Here is a 25,348-nt window from a genome sequence, read left to right as displayed (position 1 = left end):
TCCCTTTTTAAACTGTATAATTTCTGCTTGATTGGAATGGCATATTTTAAAATTACCAGAAATCAAAGCCAGGAAGTGGATACTGCAGCTTTTTATTGCTGTGCTGTGTTAAGGCTGGCGACTGGGGGGAGGGGAGGAGAATCACCTCCCTCCCCCACATCCATCCCCCACTTTCTCTCTGTCTCTGTCTCTCCTTTTTTTTTTTTTTTTTTTTTTGAGACAGTAATAGGAGAAAATTGGTTTTGAAACTGAATAAAAGTCCCTTTCAAAGGAAATCATTTCTTTCAGGGTACCTTTGCTGAAAGTAAAATAGAGCATAATGAAAGGTGGTTACGTGATTGTCTTTCATTTACCAAGAGGCCAGGACAGACAGGAGGCTGCCACCGTCTCGGGGAAATACAAGATTGGAATAATTGCCCCGTAACAAGGAGCTTGTTGTGAAATTAGTATCTTAAGAAAGTAGTGAAAAAAAGGCTTTTCCTCATGAATACTTCATTATTAGAAGAAAGCGGCAGAATCTCGAGCTCCAGACACCTGTTTAGTATTAAATAACTTCCCTTTCTTCCCGTTAAACACACACTCCCTGTCCCTTTGCCTTCTCTTTCTAAACTGTCACGAGGCTGGAGGTGACCCACTTGGGACTGGCAGCAGGGGGAGGCGGATGGAGAGGGGGAGATGGGCTGCCAGGTTGGCTCGAGCTCACACCCGGCCCCACCTGCTCCCTAGCAGAGGAAGGAAGAGGTGTGCCAGGGAAGCCCCCACCCCGGGGCAGCCTAGCTCGGGCACTGCCTCAGCCCCTGCAGGGTCCTCAGCGGGACAGTGGGCTCCGGGATGCGGCTCTGGGAGCAGGTATAGCATGCAAGGCGCACGTGAGCTGCCACCTGAGGGGGACAGAGCTCTGCCTGGGGGGTGGGCTGCTGGCGGTCACCCTGCCTGTTCCGTTTGGGTGGAGGCGCTCAGTCAGTGTCAGAGATCGGGTCAGGGCAGCCTTGTGGCCGGTGGAGACTGGGTTGCGGCATGGGTCGAGGTCAGAGCTTCCCCAGTGGGCTGCGCGATCCGCTCACGGGGCGTTACAAGAGCTGGGCTCTGCCACCAGCGGGAGGGACAGCCTGCCTTGGGCCTTCCCCGATTTGGGCGTATCCAGCCAGCCCACTGGAGGTGTGGTGACCCACATGTGGAGCAGGCCAGGGGCTCATTGGACTCATCAGCTCTGGCCCTGTCGTGGCAGAAATCTACCACTCAAAAGACTTGGGTTCTTTCCCTTCCTGTAATCCCAGAGACAACCGTCTGGGTGCCTCAGTGTCCCCATCTGTCAGGTGAGGGAGAAGGGGTGGCTGGTTTGAAAGTCTCCCGGTGTTTGGTGGGGTCCTGGAGAAGGAAGTGGGAGGTGGACATGGAACAACCCTGAGTGACCAGCACCGCCTCTCCCTCCTCACAGGGACCCTGTCACAGAGCGTGCCCCACCAGGGGCCCCCAGCTCAGCCATGCTGGCCTGTCTGCAGAGGACCCAGAACCCAACGGGCCAGCACTTGGCCTGCCCAAGCAAGAGCCTGGAGCTGCGCAAGTGTGAGTAGGACCCCTCACCAGCCTCCTGCCCCTCCTCTTCCTTTGACTGCTCTTGGCCTGTAGGGGCTACTTTCTGTTCCTCAGGCCCCAACCTAGCAGGGCCGTTCAGCCCAGTGAGTCCTCCCACCGTGGTCCTGTCTTCATATTTTATTAGCACGTTTTCGGTACACAGTGGTTCATTCATTGTGGGGTTGGTACGTGTACACAACACATCTTAACTCCTTTTTTTCCCTTTTTTTCATCCCCTTCCCCTCTCCTCCTTCTCCCCTCCCTTCATCTCTTGATCCCTTTCCATGGTCCTGTCTTAAAGTTTTGCATTGCTTCCCACCACTCTCTCCAGGCCCCCTGCCAGGCCTTTGCCCATGCTCTGCTGCTTTTTGCATTCCTCCTCCACCTTGTCACCAACTCCCACTGGACATCACTCTTAACTCAGTCCTGACCTCCGTCCCTGCAGCCTTCTCTGTCCCTGGGGCTCACCCTCTCCTCTGCCACCCCACCACAGGAAATGTCTGTCTCGCCCACCCTCATCTTCCTCCATTGGCACAAAGTAGGATAGCGTGGGAGCACATATAGTCCCAAATGGGGCCCAGCCTGGGGCCTCATTCACTGTGTGATATTGGGCATGCCTTTCTCCTCTGCCGTTGCTTTTCTATGTGTCATTTTAGGGAGCCAAACTTGGTGACCTCCCATGGTCAGTCCTTCTTGAGCATGTAGCAGCAGCAGGATCCCAAGATCCCAAGCATTCTGACAGCTTTTAGCCACCAAGACTTTTAAAAAGCTTTGAAGAATGTGGTATATTGATTTGCATAAAAACCTGGATTTCTAGTGTACCTTTTTTTTTCTTGGTACCGGGGATCAAACTCGGGACCTTGCGCTTGCAAGGCAGGCAGTGGAACCACTGAGCTAAATCCCTGGCCCTCAAATTTTTAATATTTTTTTCTTTAAACAAAGTGGCATTCATGTTGTCCAGTACACTAAAGGAAGGGGTTTAGAGACAAAAGCCTGCCCCTCCCAGAGGCAGCCGATACTGTCACCTTCCTGTGTGTTCTCCCGGATGTTTTATGGACATCCTAGGAAATGTGTACGTACATACATATTTTACACTGTCCTGCACCTCATTTTCTCACTTTACAATATATCTTCCATGTTAGCTTCTAAAGGGCTTCCTCTTTCTCTATCCACATAGTTTTCCCCAGCAAAGATGAACCTAATTTATGCGGCCAGTCCTCCCTTTTGATTGTACCTGGTGCCGTCACAAGCGATGGAACAATAAACCCGACATGTATCACAGGGTGTGAATAAAATGCAGGGTAAATTTCTGGAAGTGGAAATACTGAGTCAAAGGTCTCTGTGCTTGTAATGTTGATAGTTGTGGTCTGACATCTTTAGCTATCATACCTGCGGCAGTGCCACAGCGCTGTACAAGAGGACCCATCCCTCCACACCCACGGCCTCGGCATCAGAGAACCACATTAGACCTGGAGGTTTGGTTCACCTGAGCAGCGAAGAGAGGATCACAGTGTAGTTGTGCTTTAAAACCAATGAGGTTGAGCATCTTTTCATGTCTGACCTGTTTGTTGTTCCTTTGAAGAGTCTACTTGTCTTCTTGGTCCATCTTTTCACTCGGTTGGTTGGTCTTGTCCTTCCTTATTCATTTGTAGGAACTTTTTTTTTTTGAGACAGGGTCTCACTATGTAGTTTATGCTGCTCCTGAACTCACTGTATAGCCCAGGCTGGCCTTGCACATGTTGGTGATGCTCTCTCGTCAGCCTCCTGAGTGCTGGCATTACAGGCATGCGAAGTAGGGGCTGGTTGTATAGGATAGAATTAGACCTCTGTCTGTCTTATGAAGCAGATGTTTTCCCTGACTTGTCCTTCATCTTTGGTTCTGCCATGGAGGAGCTTTGTTTGGGAAGTGAGTTGTCAGCATTTACTTTTATGGCATTGGATTTTGCATCATACTTAGAATGTCCTTCTCAGGCTGAGTTGTTTTTCTGAGACAGGGTCTGTAAAATATCAGGTGTCTTGAAAGATCAGTACAGTGCTGTTTCAATTATTGTAGTCTTATTAATATATTTAAAATTTTAAGTTTTATTGAGATGATTTATATACCATGTATCCATTTGAAGTAAACAATTCAGTAGTTTTTAGTGTATTCACCAAATGATGCACATATCACCACAGTTTTTTTATTTAATGGTACTGGGGATCGAATCCAGGGCCTTCACACTGTAACATCATCAGTCCTTTTTTATTTTTATTTTTTATCTTGAGACAGGGCCTCACTACCTAAGCTGGGCTTGAACTTGTAATCCTCCTGTCTGAGCCTTCCAGAATGCTGGGATTACAGTCATGCACCACCACGTTCAGTTTACCAGAGTCACTTTTAGAGCATGTTCAGAAAAGAAGAAACTCCATATCCATCAGCAGCTACCCCCTTATCTCCCCCACCACACACACACAACTTCTCTATATATAGATTTCCCAGTTCTGGACTTTCCTAAGGGTGAACTCATATTGTATTTGATCTTTTGTGGGTGGCTTCACTTAATGTTTTCAAGGTTCATCCATGTTGTAGCATGTATATGTTTTAATATTTGATAGACTTCGTTACTATTTGTTATTGCCCTACCTCCCACCAGATTTCCCTGGCTGCTCCATATATTTTACTGTCTGGACTATGGAATCCACTTATCTAGGTAAAAACAAAAATGTTGTCTGCATTTTTAGTGGGATTGCATTACACTTACAGATGAATCTAGCAAGAAATGTCATCTTGATAATGGCATCTTTCCCTCTAAGAACACGATACACCTTTCTGTGTTCAGACTTCCTTCTGTGTCCCTCAGGATTTTTTAAATATTTGCTTCATTTAGATCTTGCACATTTTTTGGCCATGCTTACCTCTGGATAGTTTGGCTTGATTAGTCTTTTCTTTCATAAATGGAGGTTGTTTGTATGAAAGCTATTAATTTCTGCCACCTTACTGAATTCTTTTCTTGTTGATAATGTTCTTCACTTTAGTGCCTTGGGTTTTCTAGTTAGCACTACAAATGATAAATTTTACCTCCTACTTTGTTTTTTGCCTTGATGTCTTTGTTTTATTTAATAGAATTGGCTACTATCTGTGGAACAATGAAAATAATAGTGGTGGTAACAGACACTCTCTTCCTTTGTAGCTTCAAGATTTCCCCATTAAGGAAATGCTGGCTTTGGGACAGGTATTTTATTAGGTTAAGTCAGTCTCCATCTATTCCTGTTTTATTAAGGGGTTGGAAAAATCAAGAATGGACTTTGGAACTTTGCCAAATGACTTTTCAGTGTTTATGAAGATGAACATATGGCTTCTCTCCTCTAATCTATTAATATGAATGATGACATTAATAGATTTCTTCATATTGAACCATCCTTGCTTTCTTGGTCAAGCCTCACTTGCTCATGGGAAACATTTCTTTATAACATACTTGCTGACCTGGATTTGACTTGGGATTTTTGTCAACTTTACCAGAAAGGCTATTTTTGAGTTTTCTGTTTTTGAAATAATTTTGCGTTGGGTTTTACTATCTAGAGCCTTCTCTGCTTTCCCTGTGCTCTTGAGAAGTTTGACTAGAAATAGAACTATCAGTTCTTTAAAGGCTGGCTGGTTCCCTGTGAAACTGGGCTAGTGTGTTTATTAGAGTGGGCCAGTAGCTCCTTGATATTGTTCTCTATTTTTTCTGTAATTGGTTTAATTGTTCTTCTGCTTCTTGGATGAGTTTAATAAGTTTGGTTTCTCAAAAAAATTATCCATTTCATCCAGGTTTTCAAATTTATTTGCATGAAGTTGAACAAAGTAATTTTTTTGCAATTATTATAAGTGGTTATTTTAAACCTCATTTATTATTCTTTATTGTTCTTTATTTTGGCAGTGCTGGGGATCAAACCCAGGGTCCTGTGAATGCTAGGCAAATGCTCTACTACTTGGCTATATCCCCAACCCCTACCCTTACTTTTTTTTTTTTTTTTTGGTACCAGGAATCAGCTTGGGTCCTTGCACTTGCAGGGCAGGCGGTGGAACCACTGAGCTAAATCCCCAGCCCCCCTTACTTCTTATATTATGTATTTTGCATTCTCTCCCCATTTTTCTTGATTAGGTTTGTTAGCAAATGGTATTATCTATCTCCTTTTCCCAAAGCTCCGTCTCGGGTATTTATTAGTAATTAACCTTTCCTGATTTCTAATTCATTAATTTATAATTTTTATTAAAACTTTTCTTCAGTTTTTTAATTTCTTGAGTTAGAGACTTAAAACCTTATACTGACTAACTAAACAAAAAAAAAAGGAAAAATTAAGCTAGAAGTTTCTGAGCACTTTTTTTTTTTAACAATATTGGGGATGGAACCCAGGGAACTACATCCCCAACCTTTTAAATTTTTGAGATAAGGTCTTGCTAAGTTGCCCAAGCTGGCCTTGATCCTCCAGCTTCAGCTTCCCAGGTATCTGGGATTACAAGCGTGTGCCACCATGCTCAGCTCCTGAGCACTTCTTTGGCTATATTCTATAGGTTTTAATAAGTAGTATTTTCAACTTCATTATTTTATGGATATTTTACAATTTTGATCCTTTCATTAACCTAAGACTCATTTGAGTCTCACTCATCAAGTAGTAGGTGCTTCTTTTTGAGACAAGGTATCACTATGTATTCTAGGCTGGCCCTGGACTGTGTAGCCCAGGCTGGTCTCAAACACCTGGTGATCTTCCTACCTCAGCCTCCCACGTGCTGGGAATTATAGGCGTGTGCCACCACGCCCGGCTGATGCTTTGTATTTTTTGTGATTTCTAACATTTCATTTTGCATTATGATCAGGGAATCTTGTCTACTTTTCTGGAAGTTTTCTTTGTGACATAATGGTAATTTTTATGCATTTTATGGATTTTTTTATGGGGACTTGAAAAGGTGTGGCTATTTCAGAATTCAGAATTATATATGTTTACTTGTCATGGATGGAGACAGGTTCATGGATGGAGCATTAACATTCTGCTAATGTGTTTTAGTCTGTTTCTTCTTGTAACACCTATAGCTTTGGCTTCATGAGTGACAAAGCAATGTTATTTAATGCATAGATATCAGTCCCTTAAATCTCCATGTGCATTGAATCCTCCTTTACCATACTTCCTGCTTTCTGACCTGAATTCAGCATTACCAATTAAAACAGTAACCTCTTTTTTCGAATTTGTATTTTTCTTGAAATCTTTGCCAATCCTTCTATTTCAGCACTTCTGAATGACTTTGTTTAGGTGTGACTCATCTATAAAGTTGGGTAAGCTTTGTGATCCAGTATGAATACCCCTTTTTTCTTTAAATAGAGTTCAGTCGTTGTATGCTTTGTATTTAAAAGTCTTTCTCTGTGTGAACTGTGTTCTCTGTTTTGTGTATCTGCTAGTCATAAGGCAAGTTGGTGTTTTGTTCTGGTGGAGTAACTTTACATGCTTCTTTAATTCTTTATTTCTTCAGAAGAGTATCTCTTACTTTTCCTGAGATGAACAAAATGATGAAATTAGTGTATTTCATTTTTCTCTCCACAACATTTTCTTAGAGTTGACTGTATTTTGAGGTCTCTGTTACTGACATCAGCTTTAAATGATTATCTTTTGGTCCCAGCTTTTAAAGATGAGAATAACAGTGTACTCTTCCACCCCCACCCCCTTTCCCTTCCAGTACTAGTGATACCACTCCAGTATTCTCAGGCTTTCTACTGTTAGCATCTGGCCACATCACTGCGACACCCACATTTGTTTCAGTCTCATTGTCCTGGATGACTAAGGTTGGTGCTCACCACCAGTTCTTCTGCCGTAGAGCCCACTGTCCGAAGCTGGCCCTCCTCTGGTGTACTGCTTAGGAAGGCTTCAGGGGACCAGTACTCTCCACTCCCACACATTCAGAATGGTCTGTCTGTTGCCTTTCTACTGAATGAGGATTTTGTAGACCTTGTTCTATTGCCAGATGTTGCCATCGAGAAGTTGAAGCTGATTTTTCCTCCTTGATCTTTCCGTATTTTTCACATCCACTTACTTCATTAGGATATGTCTTGGGGTTGACCTGTTTGGAGTCCATTTTCCCTGGAACACAGTACTGTGACCCTTGAGCACGCAAATCCTGGGTTTGGATTATTTCGGTTTCCTTCTTGGGGGACTTCTGCCAAACCCATATTGGCTGTCTTCCACCTGCCTCTCTTACATACCTTCTGAAAAAACCTAACTTCCTATTTCCTTTTACTCATTTTTCTTGCTTTCAGCACCTCCCTTTTTTCCTTGTACTCACTCTACTCTCTTTACTTTGACAACAAAGTTTTTTTTCTTCTACTCTTGTAAATTTTTTTCCTTCATAACAAAATATTTGGCTGCGACCTTCATCTCTTCTGTAGCTACAGTCTTCTGATGGAAGTGTTTTTTGCCAACCACAACTTATGCTTTGCCTTGCTTTCATTTTTTAGTATCTTTTGTTTAGGTCTGTGCTTCTCCAATATGGATCACCTTGGGAAGAAGTGAGTTTTTTCCAAGCCCAGATATTGCAGGAGGTTTAGGCTGAAAATGGCCAGAGACATGTCCTGGTCCAGCTGGGATTTTTCTCAGAACCCAGAGTTTCATAGGTGTACTCATTCATCCTTTATTTCCTCCAGTTGCCTCAGAGACAAATAGGTTCCTGCAAACATGGCTTGTCTGTGTGGTTTCTCTTGTAGCCCTACCTCCTCAGCTCTTCTAAAGCAACTGGGTCTGTCACCAGCTGATGCACCCCACTTTCACTGCTGCAAAAAGGGGTTTAGGTTTTTCTCCCTCAGGGTTTAACCTTTTGGGAAGTGCATGCTTCTGGCTCTGAAATCTGCAGCTGCAACACCTTTTCTCTGCTTCCTCCCTCAGCCTCACCTAACCCCTACTGCTGTGGTGGCCTCTCTACCTCCTTTGTTGCTTTAGGGGTTCAGCAGCTTCACTGTATTCCCATATTTTACCATCCCCTGGTTGATGGACACCTCCGTTGTTTCTAGTCTCTACTCAGAATATCTTTGTACTGAGTTATCTGTGCAGAAGAATTCTTCCAGGAGGTGCTTGTGGTCTCAGGGGGTCTTGCATCTTAACCTCTGATTGCTACTGTTCAGCTGGTAGAGCTCCCTACCTCCCACCTCTGCTATGAGCTGGCTGAAGCAGGGGCTGGGCCTTCTAACTGGGGCTAGAGCTTCCTTCTGCTTGCAGGCCAGAACTAGAGAGCATAGAGGGCCTCCCCAGATGTCCTCCCTGCCCTGCCCACTTGGATCCTTGCACATCACTGCACTTACTGGAAAAGACACTGACTCTGCCTATAATTGAAGAGGACAGGAAAGAGAGAGGCAGGAAAGCAGATAAGCAAATTGAATTGGGTGCCCTGCTGCCAGTCGGTGCCTGGACACCGGGTCAAGGAGGCTCCTGCTCTCTCCTTCTGGGCATGACTCTTGGGTGATGGATCTCTTGTCCCTATTGCCCTGGGCAGAACCCAGACAGGAAGGGCTGGCCCTATGCTTTGGGCTGTGCTGTTTCTCATCAAAAAGGAAAGGACTTGACCAGGCCATGGCCAAAGTGACCTCCAAGTTGAGCAGCCTCCTCAAACCTGTGTTCCCCTTCTGTTAAGTGAAGATCAAATGAGGTAGCCTGAAGAAGCCACCCAGCTCAGCTCAGACCATCTGATTAGAATGTCAGAAGTGGGTTGGGGATGTAGCTCAGTGGCACCTCACCTGCCGGGCAGGTGCAAGGTCCTGAGTTCAATCCCCAGTACCAAAAAAAAAGAATGTCAGAAGCTCAGTTGCAGGGCACAGGGGAACAGTAGGCCGAGGTACGGTCTCAGATCTTTTTCCTGCACTAAGGGGACCAGAGCTGTAACAAGGACCAGTTGCATGTGTGCCCAGAGCATGGCTGGTGACCCAGGCAGGATAGTACCAGGGCGCACGTCTCTGGGCACTGAGGTCAGACTGGACAGGGAAACGAGCTGCATGAGTCTGGGTGCTGTGGCCTATTCCAGGTGACTTCACAAAGTGACCTGGAGAAAAAGAAAGAAAATAAAGATTTTAAGGAGAAGGAAAGGTCATTCCCTTCCCCTACCTCAGGTCTGAAGCTCCTCCCAGCTGGCCAGAGTCCCAGGGTCTCAAACAGAACCTGCCCACCCTGAGACAGAAACCTGTTTATCTCAGCTGCTCAGACCTTCCCCACTAATAAATATTTGACTTTCTCATCGTGGTGCTATATACAAACCTTGAGTCACACGCGGCTAAAAATACAGGCCATGCAGAGTCCCAGAGAGGCACCGTGGGGCCAGTGTAGGGCCGATTCAGGGGCTGAGCCTCTCCTGTGTCCAGGAAGCAGCCTTGAACTCCTGCTGGACGTCCTCAGCTGGACCTTGGTAGGCGACAGAGCTGCTCCTCTGTAGGGACGGGGAGCTCACCCCCTTGTCGTCCTCCCCGCGAGCCCACAGGACAAGGTCTTGGGGACCGAGACAGGTCTAGGGGTCAAATCCTGGTTCTGGCTGTGCCCTGAATGGGGCACAGGTGTGACCCAGGACAAGTGGGTGACAGGGCCTCAGTTTCCTCCTTTGTGACCTGGGAATAAGAATGAAAGGAGAGGAACGCCCCCCCCCCCGCCCCGGGCTTGGGAGCCACTGCTTTGCCTGCCCCCAGTCCCCAACCTCCATGCTTATTAGAGGACAAGAGGGTCCCTGACCCATCCCTTGTCTCCACTGATGAGAAACTTCTGAGGTCGTGTAACCCAAGGTGATCAGGGAGCAGCCCATCCTGCCCCATCCTCACCCCGCCAGCCCCCACGGCTGCCTAGGGCCGGAGCTGCTGCTGCTCAAGTGGAGCTCAGCCTACAGGAATTCCTGCCGGGGCTCTGCTTCCAGCCACACTGATAAAATACAGAAGAAAAGGGGCAGTTTAAAATTCTAATAAAATCAAAAAATACTGGGCCACACAGAAGATTCAATTATACAGCTTTTGCAGAGTGCAGCCCGAGGGGTGGGAGGAAGGCCTGGTACTGTTCCTACAGGAGCCAGCCTGGGAAAAGGCAGACGCTTGGGGATGCAGGGCCAGGAGAGGGAGGGTGGACTAAATAATGTACTCATGCTTAACAAAGAAAAATATGCTGTGAGCTAACTAGGGGGGAAGGCAGCTTCCTTCATCTAGCAGAGAGCATCTAGCCCCAAACCATTGCCATAAACCTGAGGGTGGACAGTATTAGGAACGCAGCTTGTCCACTGCAATGCAATGAGACAGAAAGTCAGAAGGTGTAAGGATCAGGCCAGGTGTGGTGGTGCAGGCCTGTAATCCCAGCACTCTGGGAGGCTGAGGCAGGAGGATCACAAGATCAAGCCTAGACTGGGCAACTTAGTGAGATCCTGTGTAAAAATGAAGCACTGAGGGGCCAGAGATTTAGCTCAGTGGCAATGCACCTGCCTTACAAGCACAAGGTCCTGAGTTTGATCCCTGGTACCTCTCCACCCCCCAAAAAAATAAAGCACTGGGGATATAGCATAGTGCAAAGGCCTTGGATTCAATCCCCACTACTGAAAAAAAGAAAAAAGGTATAAAAGGTAAGAAAAAGAATGAAACTATTTGCATAGAAATCCCAAGAGAGTAAGTCTTCAACAAGATTGTGAATATAAGATCAACCTATAAGCACAATTATTTTGTACAATGGAAGCTGAACAGATATCTTCTGCCTTGCGAGCCCTACAGTCTCTAATTTATCAACACTCATGCTCTAGTAGGCAAATAGCCAAATACCTACATAAATAAATAGGCGTGGCTGTGTTCCAATAAAACTTTATTGACAAAGGCAGGGGAAATTTGGCCCCATATGCAGCAGTTTGCTGGCCCTTGCTCTCCACCCATAACAAAGCTGGCAAATACATATTATAAAGATACTGTTACAATTTTAGAGAACAATAAAACAATTCACATACTATACAGTTCACCCATTTATACTATACTATTTAATAGTTTTTAATATATTCACAGAATTGTGCAATCATCACCACTATTAAGTTCAATAACATCATCTCCCAAAAGTACCTCCCAATGTATTAGTAGCCACTCCCCACTTCTCCCCAACCTCCTCAGTCTCAAGCAATCACTAAACTATTTTGTGTCTCTACAGAATTTTTCTGGACATCTCATACAAATGAGCTCATGAAATATGTGACACTTTGAGTAGTTTCTTTTCCTTAACATTTCCAAAGTTCATCCACATTGTAGGCTATATCAGCACTTCATTCCTTCTTACTGCTGAGTACTCCATTATATGGATATACCATGTTTTATTCATTTATCAATTGATATGAATACATGGGGTGTTTTCCCCACTGATTTGGCTATTAAGAATGCTATGAGCATTCATGTGTGTGCTTTTGTGTGGACATGTGTTACCATTTCTCTTGTGTGTATACCTACAAGTGGAATTACTGGGTTATATGGTAACTGTTTTAACTTGCTGAGGAAGTGTCACTGTTTTCCAGAAAGACAGTGCCATGTTACATTCCTACTAGTAGTATATGAGGATTCCGGTCCCTCCATACCTTCACCATTTGTTGCTATTTTTTATTAACAGCCATTTTAGTGGGTATGAAGTAGTATTTCAAAGTAGTTTGAATTTGCCTTTCTCTAGTGACTAAGGATGTTGAACATCTTTTTATGTGCTTCTTGCCCTTTGTGTATCTTCTTTTAAGAAATGTCTACTCGGGCTGGGGATTTAGCTCAGTGGTTCCGCTGCCTGCCTTGCAAGCTCAAGGTCCCAAGTTTGATCCCCAGTACCAAAAAAAAAAAAGAAAAGAAAAGAAATGTCTACTCACATCTTTTGCTTATTTAAGTCAGTTGTCTTGTTCTTATTAAATTATAAAAGTAGGTCAGGCATAGTAGGGCATGGTAGGGCATGCCTGTAATCCCAGCACTCTGAGAGGCTGTTCAAGCCTAGTCCCAGCAACTTAGTGATTTAGGGACACCTTGTCTCAAAATTAAAAATAAAATTTAAAAGAAATGGGGATGTAGTTCAGTGCAAAGATCCTGGGTTCAATTCTAAGTTCTGGGGGAAAAAAATCACATATTCTAGATAAAAGCCATGCAGCATACACAGGATTTGCAAATATTTTCTCCCATTTTGGAGTTGCTGCTACACTTTCTTTATGGTATCTTTTGAACCAAAAAGCTTTTAGTTTTGATGAGTGTCTTTTGTGGCTTGTGTTTTTGATGTTTTATCTGAGAAGGCTTTGTATAACCCAAGGTCATAAAGATGTACTCCTGAGTTTTCTTATAAGATCTTTCTAGTTTTTGCTCTTCCATGTAGGTCTTTGATACACTTTGAGTTAATCTGTGTATAGTGTGAAGAAAGAACTTCTTTCTTTTGCATGCCATTACCTAGTTGTTTCAAAATCATTTGAAGAGACCAATCTTTTGCTCCATTGAGGTATTTTGGAACCCTTGGAAAAAGTCAATTAACCATAAATGTGAGGTTTTTTTCAGGATTCAGGATACCACTCACACGCCTCTCTTTCTGCCAGTACCACAGTGTCTTGATTTTTCTAACCTTATAGTATGAGTACTCCAACTCTGTCCTCCTTCAGCATTGTTTTGGCTATTCTGAGCTCCATGAATTTGAGGATCAGCTTGTCAATTTCTGCAAAGAAGCCAGCTGAGATTCTGACAGAGATTGCACTGGGTCTTTAGATCTATTTGGGGAACACTGTGTCTTAATAGTAAGTCTTCCAACTTGAATATGGCATATCTGCCCAAGTTTTGCTCTTTTATTAAAGTGTGTAAGTATTCTTTTTGTTGCTATTGTAATTTTTTCCTTTTTTGGGGGGGAGGGGGGCTGCTGGAGATCAAATCCATAGCCTTGTGCACGCAGGGCAAGTGCTCTATCATTGAGCCACACCCCCCGCCCTGGATTTGTTAATTTCATTTGGTTATTCAATGTGAGTGAATAGAAATACAATTGATTTGTGTATCTTGGTCATGTATCCTACAATCTTGTAGGATCTGGTTATTCTAACAGTTTTTGTCAGCTGTGAATAGAGATGGTTTTACTTCTAATGTAATCCCCTCTATTTCTTTTTCTTATCTAATTGCTTTGGCAATTGAAGTTTCCTTCAATACAGTCTGGCAAAGAAGTGGCAAGAACAGACAGCTTTGTCTGATTCTGAATTTCAGGAGGAAAGCATTCCATCTTTTACTATTGGGTATGAATTCAGCTTTGGATTTTTCAGGGTTTTTTTGTTTTGTTTTGTTTTGTTTTTGGTACTGGGGATCAAAGTCAGGACCTTGTGAGGTAGGTGGTAGCACCACTGGGCTAAATCCTCAGCCCCTCAGTTTCTTGAATGTGGTCATCTTGGAAGGCTATAGATTGGGCAAATGCTTTTTCTGCATCCTTGGAACTGAACATATGGTAGCTGCCCTTTATTTTATCAATGTGGCATGTTAGGTTCATTGATGATTTGATGTTGAACCAACCACCCTTGCATTCTTTGGCTAAGTCCCACTTGGTCAGGATGATAGTCCTTTCTATACACTGCTGGGTTTGGTTTGCTTGTATCTTGATTTTTTCCATCTACATTCATAAAAATTACTGATCTATAGTTTGTATGTGAGAGAGATCTGTAGTAGTGGTATCAGGGTAATACTGGCCTTGCAGAATTACTTTGGAAGGTTTTTTGGGGGGGGGAGGAGGGATTGTAAAAAAAAAAAACTGTAAAGAACTGGTATTAAATCTTCTTTAAATGCTTGGTAGCATTAACCAGTGAAGCCATCCTGACTGGAGCTTCTGATTGTGGATAGTATGTTGATCAGTCAATCTCTTGTTAAAAGATCCATCTAGATGTTAAGTCAGTTTGGGAGGTTAATACTTAGAAATGTGAGGGCTAGAGATTTAGCTCAGTGGTTCCGCCGCCTGCCTCGAAAACACAAGGACCCAAGTTCAAAAAAAAAAAAAGAAAAAAAGACTCAAGTATACTTAGGAATGTGTCCAATGCATCTCAGTTATGATATCCAATTTAAAATTGTAATAAAATAGTCCTGAGTTTGATCTCAAGCACCACAAGATAAAAGTACAATAAAATAAAAGATGCAAATAACTTTTACAGAGAAAAATTCAAACTTATTCAATGATTTCTTTTTTTCAATATTAGGGATGGATCCGGGGCCTTTGGCATGTAAGGCAAGTACTGTACTCTTCTATTGAGCTAGCTCTCTAGCTCTTTTTCTTTTTAGATAGGGACTAAGTTTCCCAGTCTGGTCATGAACTTGTGATCCTTCTGCCTCAGCCTCCTGAGTAGCTGGAATTATAGTTGTTTGCCATCATGCTCAGACAAATATAAACTTAGAAATATGTCCGATGCAGGGACAGCAATTCTATATCAAAAAAAATCCAATTTGATCCCTACATCATAGCTGTTTGTGTGTTTGTAACTTGAAAAGCTGGCTTTGAAGCCAATAATGAAGCAATAGAAGGGGCTTGTACTGCCATGGCTTAAGGTTTGGACAGAGGGACAGGGAAGAGAGCAGAATACCTAGAAACAGATCCACATCCATGTGAGCTCAGTCTAGGAACCCTGGTGCCTACAGATCATTGGGGACCCATATCCAGTGCAGGGGCAACTGCTGTCCACAGGGAGTAAGGGACAACAGAGCCCTGCCTCACACCATATGCATAAAGAAATCCCTGCAGGTAGAAAGCAAACTCATACTATTCATGAAAGAAAAGTGACAGTATCATCCCCAGGGCGGGAAGAATAAGGTGAAGGGGTTGAAGGGAGGGCAGGGAAATGGGGAAAAAATAAGAACCAAGATATATCATGTAAAGGTACAAATTCCCAATGATGAATTGTATACCTAAAATGTACCAATAAACTTAATGAATTAAAAAAATGAGGAAACTAGGGTTGAGGATTTAGCTCAGTGGCACTGTGCCTGCCTGGCAAGCACAAGGTCCCTGAGTTCGATTCCTGGCACCGAAAAAATAAAATAAAATAAAATAAAATAAAAAATGTAATAAGATAAATGACAAATGGAGAGAGGTGTGCACAGTACTTACCATGGACTCATCTCCAGAATAGAGCCCCAGATGTGGCCCAGAAAACAGCAAGAATGGGCAGGATGGGCTGAGAGCCAGAGAGGAAGGATGAGGCAGGCTGAAGAAAATGTGGATAGAGATGGGAGTGGTACATGAGTGGGGAGGGAAAGGATGGAGCAGTTTCAGAGCTTTGATGAAGGCAGAGGGGCAGGCAGGGACGCAGCAGGTGGAGATGAGGCCCACAAGGCCAGGGGCCTGGGCACAGGGAGGGTGAGGGATGGGCCCAAAGCCAGAGCCCAAGGAAGGGAAACTGAGACACTGGCTAGGGAGGAATACAAGTGCCCTCCCCAGCTGCACTTAGAAGGACAGCTCCAGCTGGGGCTCCAGGGATGAAGAGGGCCTGGGAGCACCTCCCCTTTTTTTTTCTGGTACTGAGGCTAGAACTCGAGGTCTTATACACACTTGGCAAGCACTCTACCACTGATCTACATTCCCCCCCTCCCCCAGCCCTTTAAAAATTTTTTTTGAGGCAAGGTCTCACTAAGTTGCCCAGGCTGACCTCAAACTTGAGATACTCCCGCCTATAGCTGGGATTATAGATTTATGCTACCACGCCCAGCACCTGTCTTCCCCCAAATGTCTGAGCATGCACGGCCCCACACATGCGCCCAAGCATCTTCAGCACACTCATGGATAGAGGCGGACAGGATCCCTGTGCCATCCGAATGACACCCACTATGTCCATTGCCTGTTCCAGTTTAAAAACAAAGGTGACTAGCCTTTTCAGAGCGCCTACTATGTACCAAGCCACCTGATATGCATGCTGTCATTTAATTATCACTTCCCTGAGGCCCTCAGCTGGTAGCTGGTGCACCCAGATTCACCCTAGGGTCCTGGGGCCGGGGCAGGCTGGGGTCCCTGGGACAGTCCGGAAGTGCAGCCACTACTGCCACTCCCCCAGGGCGCTCCGGGTGGAGGCCAGAGAACAGCTGTGTCTGCCCTGGCCCAGCAGCCTTCCCTGCCCCACTCCAGGGCTGGGGTGGGCGACCTCATTAGGGATTCTGCCTGTGCCACCAGCTAATTAGTGTCATGTTAATTGAGCATTCAGGAGGCTGCCACCTCCAAGGGCGGAGTGTCACAATGAAGGGGAATGCAGATATGAGGCTGCTCCTCCCTGCAGGCTGGGAGGGTGTGTCCTGAAGGCCTGGACGAGCCTTGCTCCTCACTGCAACCCTGATAATGCCCACTGGGACTTCCTGGGCCTTCCAGAAGGAGGCAGTAGAAGCTGCAAAGGCATAAAAAACATCTGCCAGCACCTGCTGCCATTCCCCTCCTGTGGGAAAGCGACAGGTAGTTCCATTCACTCCAAAACCTGAGGTCTCCAACGGAACCCCCCACTCCGAGTCACAGCCCAGGAGTCAGGAGGAGCATGTGGCTGCCATGCCTGCAGCTGACCACTCCCAGCCCCAGGACATTGGGCAGGCAGTGTGCTCTCATCAGACCTCAGTCTACTTATTTGTCAAACAGAGCCAGCCCCAGGATGGACCCCACAGGGTGGAGAGGGCTGGACCGAGCGTGCCTGTCCTGACCGTTCTTCCCCCTTGACAGACTGGCTTGTCTCCCCCATAGATGCCCAGGTCCTCCAGGGAATCCTGGAGCTCGGAATCAGGAACTCCAGGCCATTCCCCCCTCCTCCCCATGGTGAGGAAGTGCTATGTTTTTTTTTGGTACCAGGGATCAAACTTGGGACCTTGCGCTTGCGAGGCAGGCGCCAGAACCACTGAGCTAAATCCCCGGCCCTAGGAAGTGCTATGTTACACGCTTTATGGGGCCACACTGACTCTACCCAGTGACACAGCCACCCTTCATTCCCTGTGACTGACGAGACCTTGAGGCTCACATTAAGTGCCCTGCACAAGGTCACCCACAGCAAGTGACAGAGTTGTGCATCAAACCCCTGCTACCTGACTGCAGCCAAGTCTCAGCTTCTCACTGCCCTGTGAGCCCCACAGTGGTTCCCCCATCCCTCCCTGCCCCCCTCTGGAAGGCAGCAGTGCAGCAGAGGATGGCTTTTGTGTATCCCTGTGGCAACATTAAATCCCACTCAAAGGGCTGGTTTTAATTGGCTTAATATACTCGTTAATAACCACGTCTATTTAACACACCTGTAAAAGGCCCATAACATTAACTTAATGGCAGCAACGATGTACCCAGCACTTTCCAGCCAGCCTTTTAAATTTCCCGACAAGCTTTTAATGGGGCCACGGTGGGTGGGGATGGAGCAGGGAAGGGGTGGCCTAGTTCACAGAGGGGCCACCTTGGTCCTGCTTCTGTCTGGCAGCTGCAGCCTCCAGAAGGCCCTCAGAAGGCCCTGAGCAGGCCCGTCTTTGGCCCTGGAACCAGCATTCCTGTGATATTTTCCAAGTGCACTTAGATGTCAGGGTGGTGAGAAGTGCAAGCAAGGTCTGCCCACAAAAGTCTACGAATCTACAACTGCAGCACAGGTGACCTAGGGGCACGTCCGGGGACATCTCCGCTGAGACCTGGAGGGGCAGGAGAGCAGTGGGGCGGGGACACTACAAGCAAAACCCACCGCCCCTTCTCAGGGCAGAACACCGACTCTGCTTCCCCAGCCACACCAGGCCTCTGCACTGCCATCCTCTGTGCTCTCATGCCTTCACCAGATACCCAGGAGGCGCCTCTGACCGTGTGCCCCTCATACTCCGAGGCCACCTTCCCAGAGGAGCCTTTGTACCGGCCACGAGTCCACACTAGGTGCCCTCCCTGCCTCCACCACTGCCCCCATCACCTGGGCTCCGGTCCCTGTGCCAGCATATCTGCGCTCAGCAATAGACAGGGCACAGTGGAGACGGCATGTCTCTCCTCCCTGATGTCCCTGAGGGTGGGGGTGAATGAGATCTTCTGAACTTGCTCTCGCTTCCGGATATGTGCACGTGATGCCGGAAGTCCGCTAAACCCACACATGTGGCCTCTCCACGTGGCCGAGCCACTCGGCCTGTTAAACCACCTGGCATCACTTCCCTGCACCTTGCTCACTGGACAAGAGTCACGAAGGCAGTTTGATGATTAAGTGAAGAAAATCAGCCAGGGATTTAGCTCAGTGGCACCGTGCCTGCCTTCCAAGCACAAGGTCCTGAGATCAATCCCCAGTACTGCAAAAAAAAAAAAGAAAGAAAGAAAGAAAAGAAAATCAGGCTCTGCTGTTTGTGGGAGCCATGTCAAAGAATCTGGGGACACGTTTTGAAACTGTCTGGTCCCTGGGGCTCGCTGCTGCCTGCCTCCTGTGCCACAGTGGCAGCTCTCCAAGGACAGGAATTTTGTTAGTTTCGATCACTGCCACATTTCCAAGGCCCAGGACGGCTATGGAAAGGTGGCTGATGCCAGGGCTTTGCTCCCAGTGCCCTGACTCCTAGGCTGACTGGTCCAGCTGACCACAGCCTCGCCACTCACTCAGTACAGCATTCGAACATCACTGTGTCCTGGGGGTAACAGCAGTGCCGATGGCAGCTCCAGAAGGCCCAGTCTGCTGTACAAGGAAGACAAGCCAACAGCAGTCAGTCTGCTGTGGATGGTGGTGGTGATGAAGCCCAGCACCTGCCAGGGACCCCTGTGGGGACCCACAGGGCCACTGAAGGAATGCAGGATCCTGGGGTTCCCTCTCTCACCCCACTTGAACCCCAGCTTTCACACTGCTCAGCAGCCTGCCCCTGACAGCTGGCGCCCCACTCCCCTCCCCTGGGGCCTTTTCTTGCACCCTCACATTTTCCCAGCCAGACTGCAATGGCACTGAACGCTCTTGGCTGGGTCCCTTCCTCGGGAGGGTCTGCAACGTCCACCAGGCTGAGGCAGGGTGGCCTGGGTCTCCATGTCACCTCCACTATACTCTGGCATGGCACAAGGCAGGGTGGGGCTGCCTTCCCAAAGGCTCCCAGGGCCCCAAGATCAGGGCACGTTTGAGACTAGGGACTCTGGTGGCCTGGAGGCCCATGCCCACTTGAAGGTGCCTGTATGAACATCACCGAGGAGCGGAGAGCCCTGGCAAGCACAGCTTCAGGTGAGATTCAGCTCAGGGCCAGGCAGAGGCCAGGGCGGCCAGGGCAGCCATGAGCAGGTCACCCCCACCCCTCAAGCCCAGGGGCTGCCTATCGTCCCTCCTAAGGGCAGTCTGCCTAATTCTGCAGAAGAAGCATGGAGCCTCAGGAGTCCCCTGGCCCCCGTGGGTCCTATGTGTGGTGGGGTGACAAGGACATCAGACTCCAACTCTGCCCCTGCTGTGCACTCCTGGCAAGCTCAACTCCCTTTCTTCATCTGTGAAATAGGGACCTGTGTGGATCATCTCTTGCTGTATCTCAGGTGACTCCAAAACTCGCAGCCTGAAATGGCAGTGATCATTTAGTCCCCACTGGTCTGAATGGCCCAGGAGACTGGGCACATCACAGCTCAGCCGGGTGGCTCAGATCCAGGTCTCGGGAGGTGTGGTCTCATCTGGAGGCTTGGCCAGGGCTGGAAGCTCCACTTGCAATAAGGCTCACACAGCTGCTGGCTGGAGCCTCTGTCGCCTGCAATAGGCCTCTTGCTCCGAGGGCTGCTCCACTGTTCCCACATGGCAGCAGCAAGAGACCCAAGAGGCCACAAGGAAGCCACCATGTTCATAAGACCAGGTCCCAGAAGCCATGCTCTTTCACTTCCCCAGAGTCTTAACTGGCTGTGCAGCTCAGCCTGGGTTGGGGTTGGTGTGGGTCCCGGGGATGGCACGTGGGTGTGAAAACCAGGAAGGAAGAATGATCTGGGGTGGCAGGTGTCAGAGGCTGGCTGCTAAATGCCACAGTCCGTTCCTCGTCTGTAACTTGGGGACCACCCCCCATTTCTCAGAGCTGTCACTCTCCAAACAAAAGCCATCCAGAAAAGTGTTGGGCAGAGAGCCCGGCACCTACTAAGTGCTCCCCAAATGGCATCAATCTTCTGGTGTCACCATCAGCTCCCAGAAAAGCTGGAGGGACCACACCACCCTTGAGGAGCCCCACTGACCAGATAGGGGCAAGATGCCCTGTCCTTCAATAAATGGGGACTGGGAACAGGCATTGCTCCACCCTCCCCCCTTCTTAAGATTTTAAACACCTAATTTATTCCATCCATTAGATAGATTTTGTAGATTTAATCATTTTCACAGTTGGTGGCTCATTGGATACTCAAGATAAACTCCAAATGAAAGTATAATGGTGAGGACAAATGAGTTTTCACACCACAATGGCAGAAACTTGCTTGGGAAGAGAGTTTAAGAGGAACGAAAATACATACAGATACAATTTTTTTCCCCAGCAGCTGCTTTTGCTGACTCTAGTAGGTTACCACAGCTAATTTCACCAGTTTTGTTCATCTGTAAAATTGCATAAAAGTGACATTTTTGTGCTCATTATAGCAACTGCTGATTTATGGCTGGCAAATGAAGAGCCAGTCCCTTTTTTGCGGGACTCTCCGAGCGGCGCTAAGTGCCCATGAAATTGCTTGTATAATGTAGTTTAAATCCAATCTCGGAGAAAGATTCCCCCATTGGCCAAAGTGACATTTCCATTCTCCACACCGAGTTTATTTTAGGCCACTTAGGAGGGGGCTGCCGTAGGCAGGGTCAGGATGGAGGCCCACGGTGGGCTCACCTGCCGAGCCCAGAGTAGGCTGGAAGGACGTGAGATGCCACCACCATCTTCCCTCCCTGCTGCCCCTGCCCTGCTGAATGCCCTCCAAGGCCGCCAACGCCCTCAGGCAAGGCTCCACCCAGCCCTGCTGAGGTGCAAGGCTGGACGGTTCACTCAGGGGCCGAGCTGTGCACTGTGAGATGCTGCCGCTCGCTCTTCCACCCCCGGCTGGGACCCGCGCACATCTCCAGATGTTGCCAGTGTGCGTGGTGCAGTGACCCACTGGCTGGCCACCCAGGGCCCACCCGGCCGCTTCTGTCCATCTCCTCTCAGCCCCAGTGATTTCCTGTGCCCACCAAGGACAGCCCTCCTTGCCTCTGGACCTTTGCCCAGCTGTTCCTGCCACCTGAAATAGGCTTCTTTCTCCTTGCCTCCCCCTTTTCTCATGGCCTCAGGACTTGACCAGGAGGCCCCATTAACAGGCTCTGACAGCACCAGCATCGATGGACACTGCCCGCCACTCATGGGCAAGCAGCTCACCCAGGGTCTGTCCATCTGCCCCAGGGAAAATTAGGGCCGCACCAGGGAACATCTCAGGACCAAGGAGGGGCTCTGAGGGGCACCACTGCTGCTGTGGCCGGGCAGAGGTGTGCGCGTTAACAGCGCACAAGTTACAGCCTGGATGAACCTCACAGACAGTATCCTCCGGTGGGTTACACGGCATGGCACTCCATCTCCCTACACACAACCAGGCACAGCCAGTCCCTGTTGCTGGAAGTCAGGATAGCGGCGAATTGGGACGTGGTTGGGGACTGGGAGTGCCCTGCCTCTCGACCCAGCTATGTCCTTTTGTGAAAGTTCATCAAGCTTCTGATGTGTACAAGTTCTGTATGTTGCACTCTGATCCAAAGCTGAAAAATCTGGAAAGGCTGGGTGTGATGGTGCACACACTATGGGAGACTGAGGCAGGAAAATCACAAGTTCTAGCCCCACCTGGGAAACTTAATGACTTAGGAAGTCCCTATCTTAAAATAAGTTTTTTAAAGGACGGGGATGTAGCTCAGTGCAAAGGCCCTGGGTTCCATGTCCAGTTCCAAACAGACCTGGAAGGGACAAAGGAGGAGTGAATGAGAGCATATGAGGGAAGGAGGCTGGGCAGCTCTGTGAGCTTCCATGGGCAGCAGAGGCCTCAGGGCCTTGCCGAGTCGCTGGGTCAGCGCTCACCAGTGCCTCTGTCCCACAGGTGAGACGGCAGCCAGCTCCATGCATTCCTCCCGCTACCCAAGCCCAGCTGAGCTGGACGCCTATGCCGAGAAGGTGGCCAACAGCCCGCTGTCCATCAAGATCTTCCCCACCAACATCCGTGTGCCCCAGCACAAGCACCTCAGCCGCACCATCAACGGCTATGACACCAGTGGCCAGCGCTACAGCCCCTACCCGCAGCACGCCACTGGCTACCAGGGGCTGCTGGCCATTGTCAAGGCCGCTGTCTCCTCCTCCAGCGCGGCCGCCCCCACCGGACCCACCAAAAGCGTCCTCAAGAGCGCCGAGGGCAAGCGGACCAAGCTGTCACCGGCCACCGTGCAGGTGGGCATTGCGCCCTACCCAGCACCCAGCACCCTGGGGCCCTTGGCCTACCCCAAGCCACCTGAGGCACCTGCCCCGCCACCCAGCCTGCCTGCAGCCGCCACTGCCGCCTCCATCATCCCCCTGCCAGGCCGGGGCCTGCCCCTGCCGCCCTCTAACCTGCCTTCCATCCACAGTATCCTCTACCAGCTCAACCAGCAATGCCAGGCCCCAGGTGCTGCACCCACTGCCTGCCAGGCCGTGGCTGTTCCCCATCCCAGCCCCGCCAAGCATGGCCCTGTGCCCAGCTTCCCCAGCATGGCCTACTCAGCCACGGCTGGCCTGCCCAACTGCCGGAAGGGCACAGAGCTAGGTCCCGGAGCCACCACAGCCCTGACACTAGCTGGGGCCACCAAGCCCACTGGGTACACGGAGAGTGGCCTGGATTACCTGCTGTGGCCCCAGAAGCCACCCCCACCGCCACCCCAGCCACTGCGCTCCTACAGCAGTGGCACAGTGGCCAGCAAGTCCCCAGAGGCCTGTGGCACCAGGGCCTACGAGCGGGCCAGCGGGTCACCCCTCAACTGCAGCGTGGGGCTGCCAGCCAGCTTCACTGTGGGCCAGTATTTCGCTGCCCCCTGGAACAGCGTGCTGGTGACCCCCACCAGCGACTGCTACAACCCCACAGCGGCAGTGGCAGTGACTGAGCTGGGGCCGGGAGCCACCCGGGAGCTAGCGGGGCCTCCCGCGGACACCCTGGCAGGCCTGCCCAGCAAGAGCGTGTGCAACACGTCGGTCCTGAGCAGCAGCCTGCAGTCGCTGGAGTACCTCATCAACGACATCCGGCCACCCTGCATCAAGGAGCAGATGCTGGGCAAGGGTTATGAGACTGTGGCAGTGCCACGGCTGCTTGACCACCAGCACGCCCACATCCGCCTGCCCGTCTACAGATAGGTCTGCCTGGCGCATGCGCGGACAGATGGCCGGGGCACCGGGTGGGAACAGGGGCCGCAGAGCGGGTGGGCGGCTCCCAGGGTGCCCCGCCCAGCCCTGTGCCCATGGGATGTCCACCGGGAACCCGGGGTGCCTGAGGATGGAGGGGGCAGGGTGACCTCGAATACTGAGGCCCCTCCCCCTTCGCTGCCCCAGGACACGGGGAGAGCCAGGGGAGGGCGGGGGGCACCTATACCTTCCTCCATCCGGGCTGGCAGAGGCAGGGAGAGAGAAACCACTTACACACAGGGATGGTCCTTTCTGGGTCTCCACCAGAGGGGCCCAGGCCAGGGTGGGGGGTCATGCACTGCATCCCCCCCCCACACACAAGCCCCTAGAAAAGGACCTGATGGGGCCTATAAGAACTCACTGGGCCCAAAATAGACCCCCATCAACCAATCCAGGTGAAGATCACTCTGACCTTAGAATCCTAGACGCCCCAGGACTACTGGTCCCTGTTCCTCCTCCCTCAGATTCTCCCCTCAACCAATTGCTTCCTAACAGACCCATCTTCCCGCCCCCATTCTCTACATCCTGGACCAACATCTTCCCCTTTCTCTCCAACACATTGTATAGGGCTGCTGGGCACAGTTGTGCAGACTGTGCACTGCACAAAGGCACCTCGTCCGAGGTGACACCACTTGCATTCTAGACTTGTATATTTATTACAGTTTTCTGCATCTTGAGGAAGGGCCACCATTCTCCTCTTCGCACAAAGGCACCACAGGGGCTAACAATGGGCCTGCAAACTTAAGAGCCCACTCAGAGGGACCCCACATTGTCTTCAGCAGGAGAAGAAGGTGCGGGGTCCTCCTGAGAGCCAGTGAGGGGCAACCTGTTGGTTTTGATTGGGAGAACCATCCAACTTCTGTCCTGCAAACCACAGCCTCCCCACCATCGTGGGGGGAGAGCCGGGGTCCCCCTAAGTCCTCAAGGCCTGAAGCCTCCCCACGTCCGGCCCCTTCCCCTGGCGCTCCAGAAGCGGTACTGTATCTCTCTCCAAGGCCTGTTCAAGCACTAAGTGCATTTACAAATCTCTGAGAATGTTTTTTTATACTAAAATTGACCATTATATTCTACTGTGAGAAGTGCAGTCTGCACTATATTGTTTTAAAAACGAAGAGAAAGAAAAAAAGAGGAAAACACAGATGGTGTCTCAGCTGTTGGCTTGTTTTCATCCTCCTCGCTCCCTCCCCTAGGCGGGTTGCCTCCGCTCCAACCTGCTGGGCCGGCCCAGCCCCAGGGAAACATCCCAGGACCCTCCGGGCACCCACTGTGCTGGGTGCAGCTGGACACTGCTGTGCTTTGCTCTAGCATCACACTGGGGCTCGTGGCCTCTGGCGTGGCCAGGGACCCGTCCACATGCCCACTGGTCCACTGCCTCTGTGCTGGTCTGGGACACCCTCCGCAGCTCGTTCCCTCCCAGTGCTGCCGGGGCAGATCCCCCAGCCCTTACCCACCCCCACCCTGGAGCCTGGAGATCTGAGAAGGCGCCACGCCACGTGCCCCAG

General features: G+C 49.1%; 1 protein-coding gene across 5 annotated transcripts in view; it reads left to right on the top strand.

Moving 5' to 3' along the window:
- The window catches only part of Fam222a (family with sequence similarity 222 member A), a 50,706-nt gene extending 25,720 nt beyond the window's left edge, over positions 1 to 24,986 (top strand). For 2 of the 5 annotated variants that reach the window (XM_004843607.4, XM_021257298.2), the window contains exons 2-3: positions 1,439 to 1,566; positions 22,522 to 24,986. In XM_004843607.4, the coding sequence (XP_004843664.1) occupies positions 1,485 to 1,566; positions 22,522 to 23,798 (1,359 nt within the window). In that variant the 5' untranslated portion in view covers positions 1,439 to 1,484 and the 3' untranslated portion in view covers positions 23,799 to 24,986. Of the gene's footprint in view, positions 1 to 1,438; positions 1,567 to 10,250; positions 13,796 to 14,740; positions 14,770 to 22,521 lie in introns of those variants that run through there. The other 3 variants (XM_021257299.2, XM_021257300.2, XM_087198478.1) reach the window with 3 other exon arrangements.
- Positions 24,987 to 25,348: the final 362 nt, after the last annotated feature.

The sequence above is a fragment of the Heterocephalus glaber genome, unplaced genomic scaffold (assembly GCF_053883595.1).
Source record: "Heterocephalus glaber isolate CG9 unplaced genomic scaffold, H.glaber_assembly_v1.0 deba00001687, whole genome shotgun sequence".
In the NCBI taxonomy this organism is placed as follows: Eukaryota; Metazoa; Chordata; class Mammalia; order Rodentia; family Bathyergidae; genus Heterocephalus; species Heterocephalus glaber.
The sequence above is the reverse complement of the archived record's forward strand: the minus strand, read 5'-3'. Positions and strand labels throughout refer to the sequence as shown.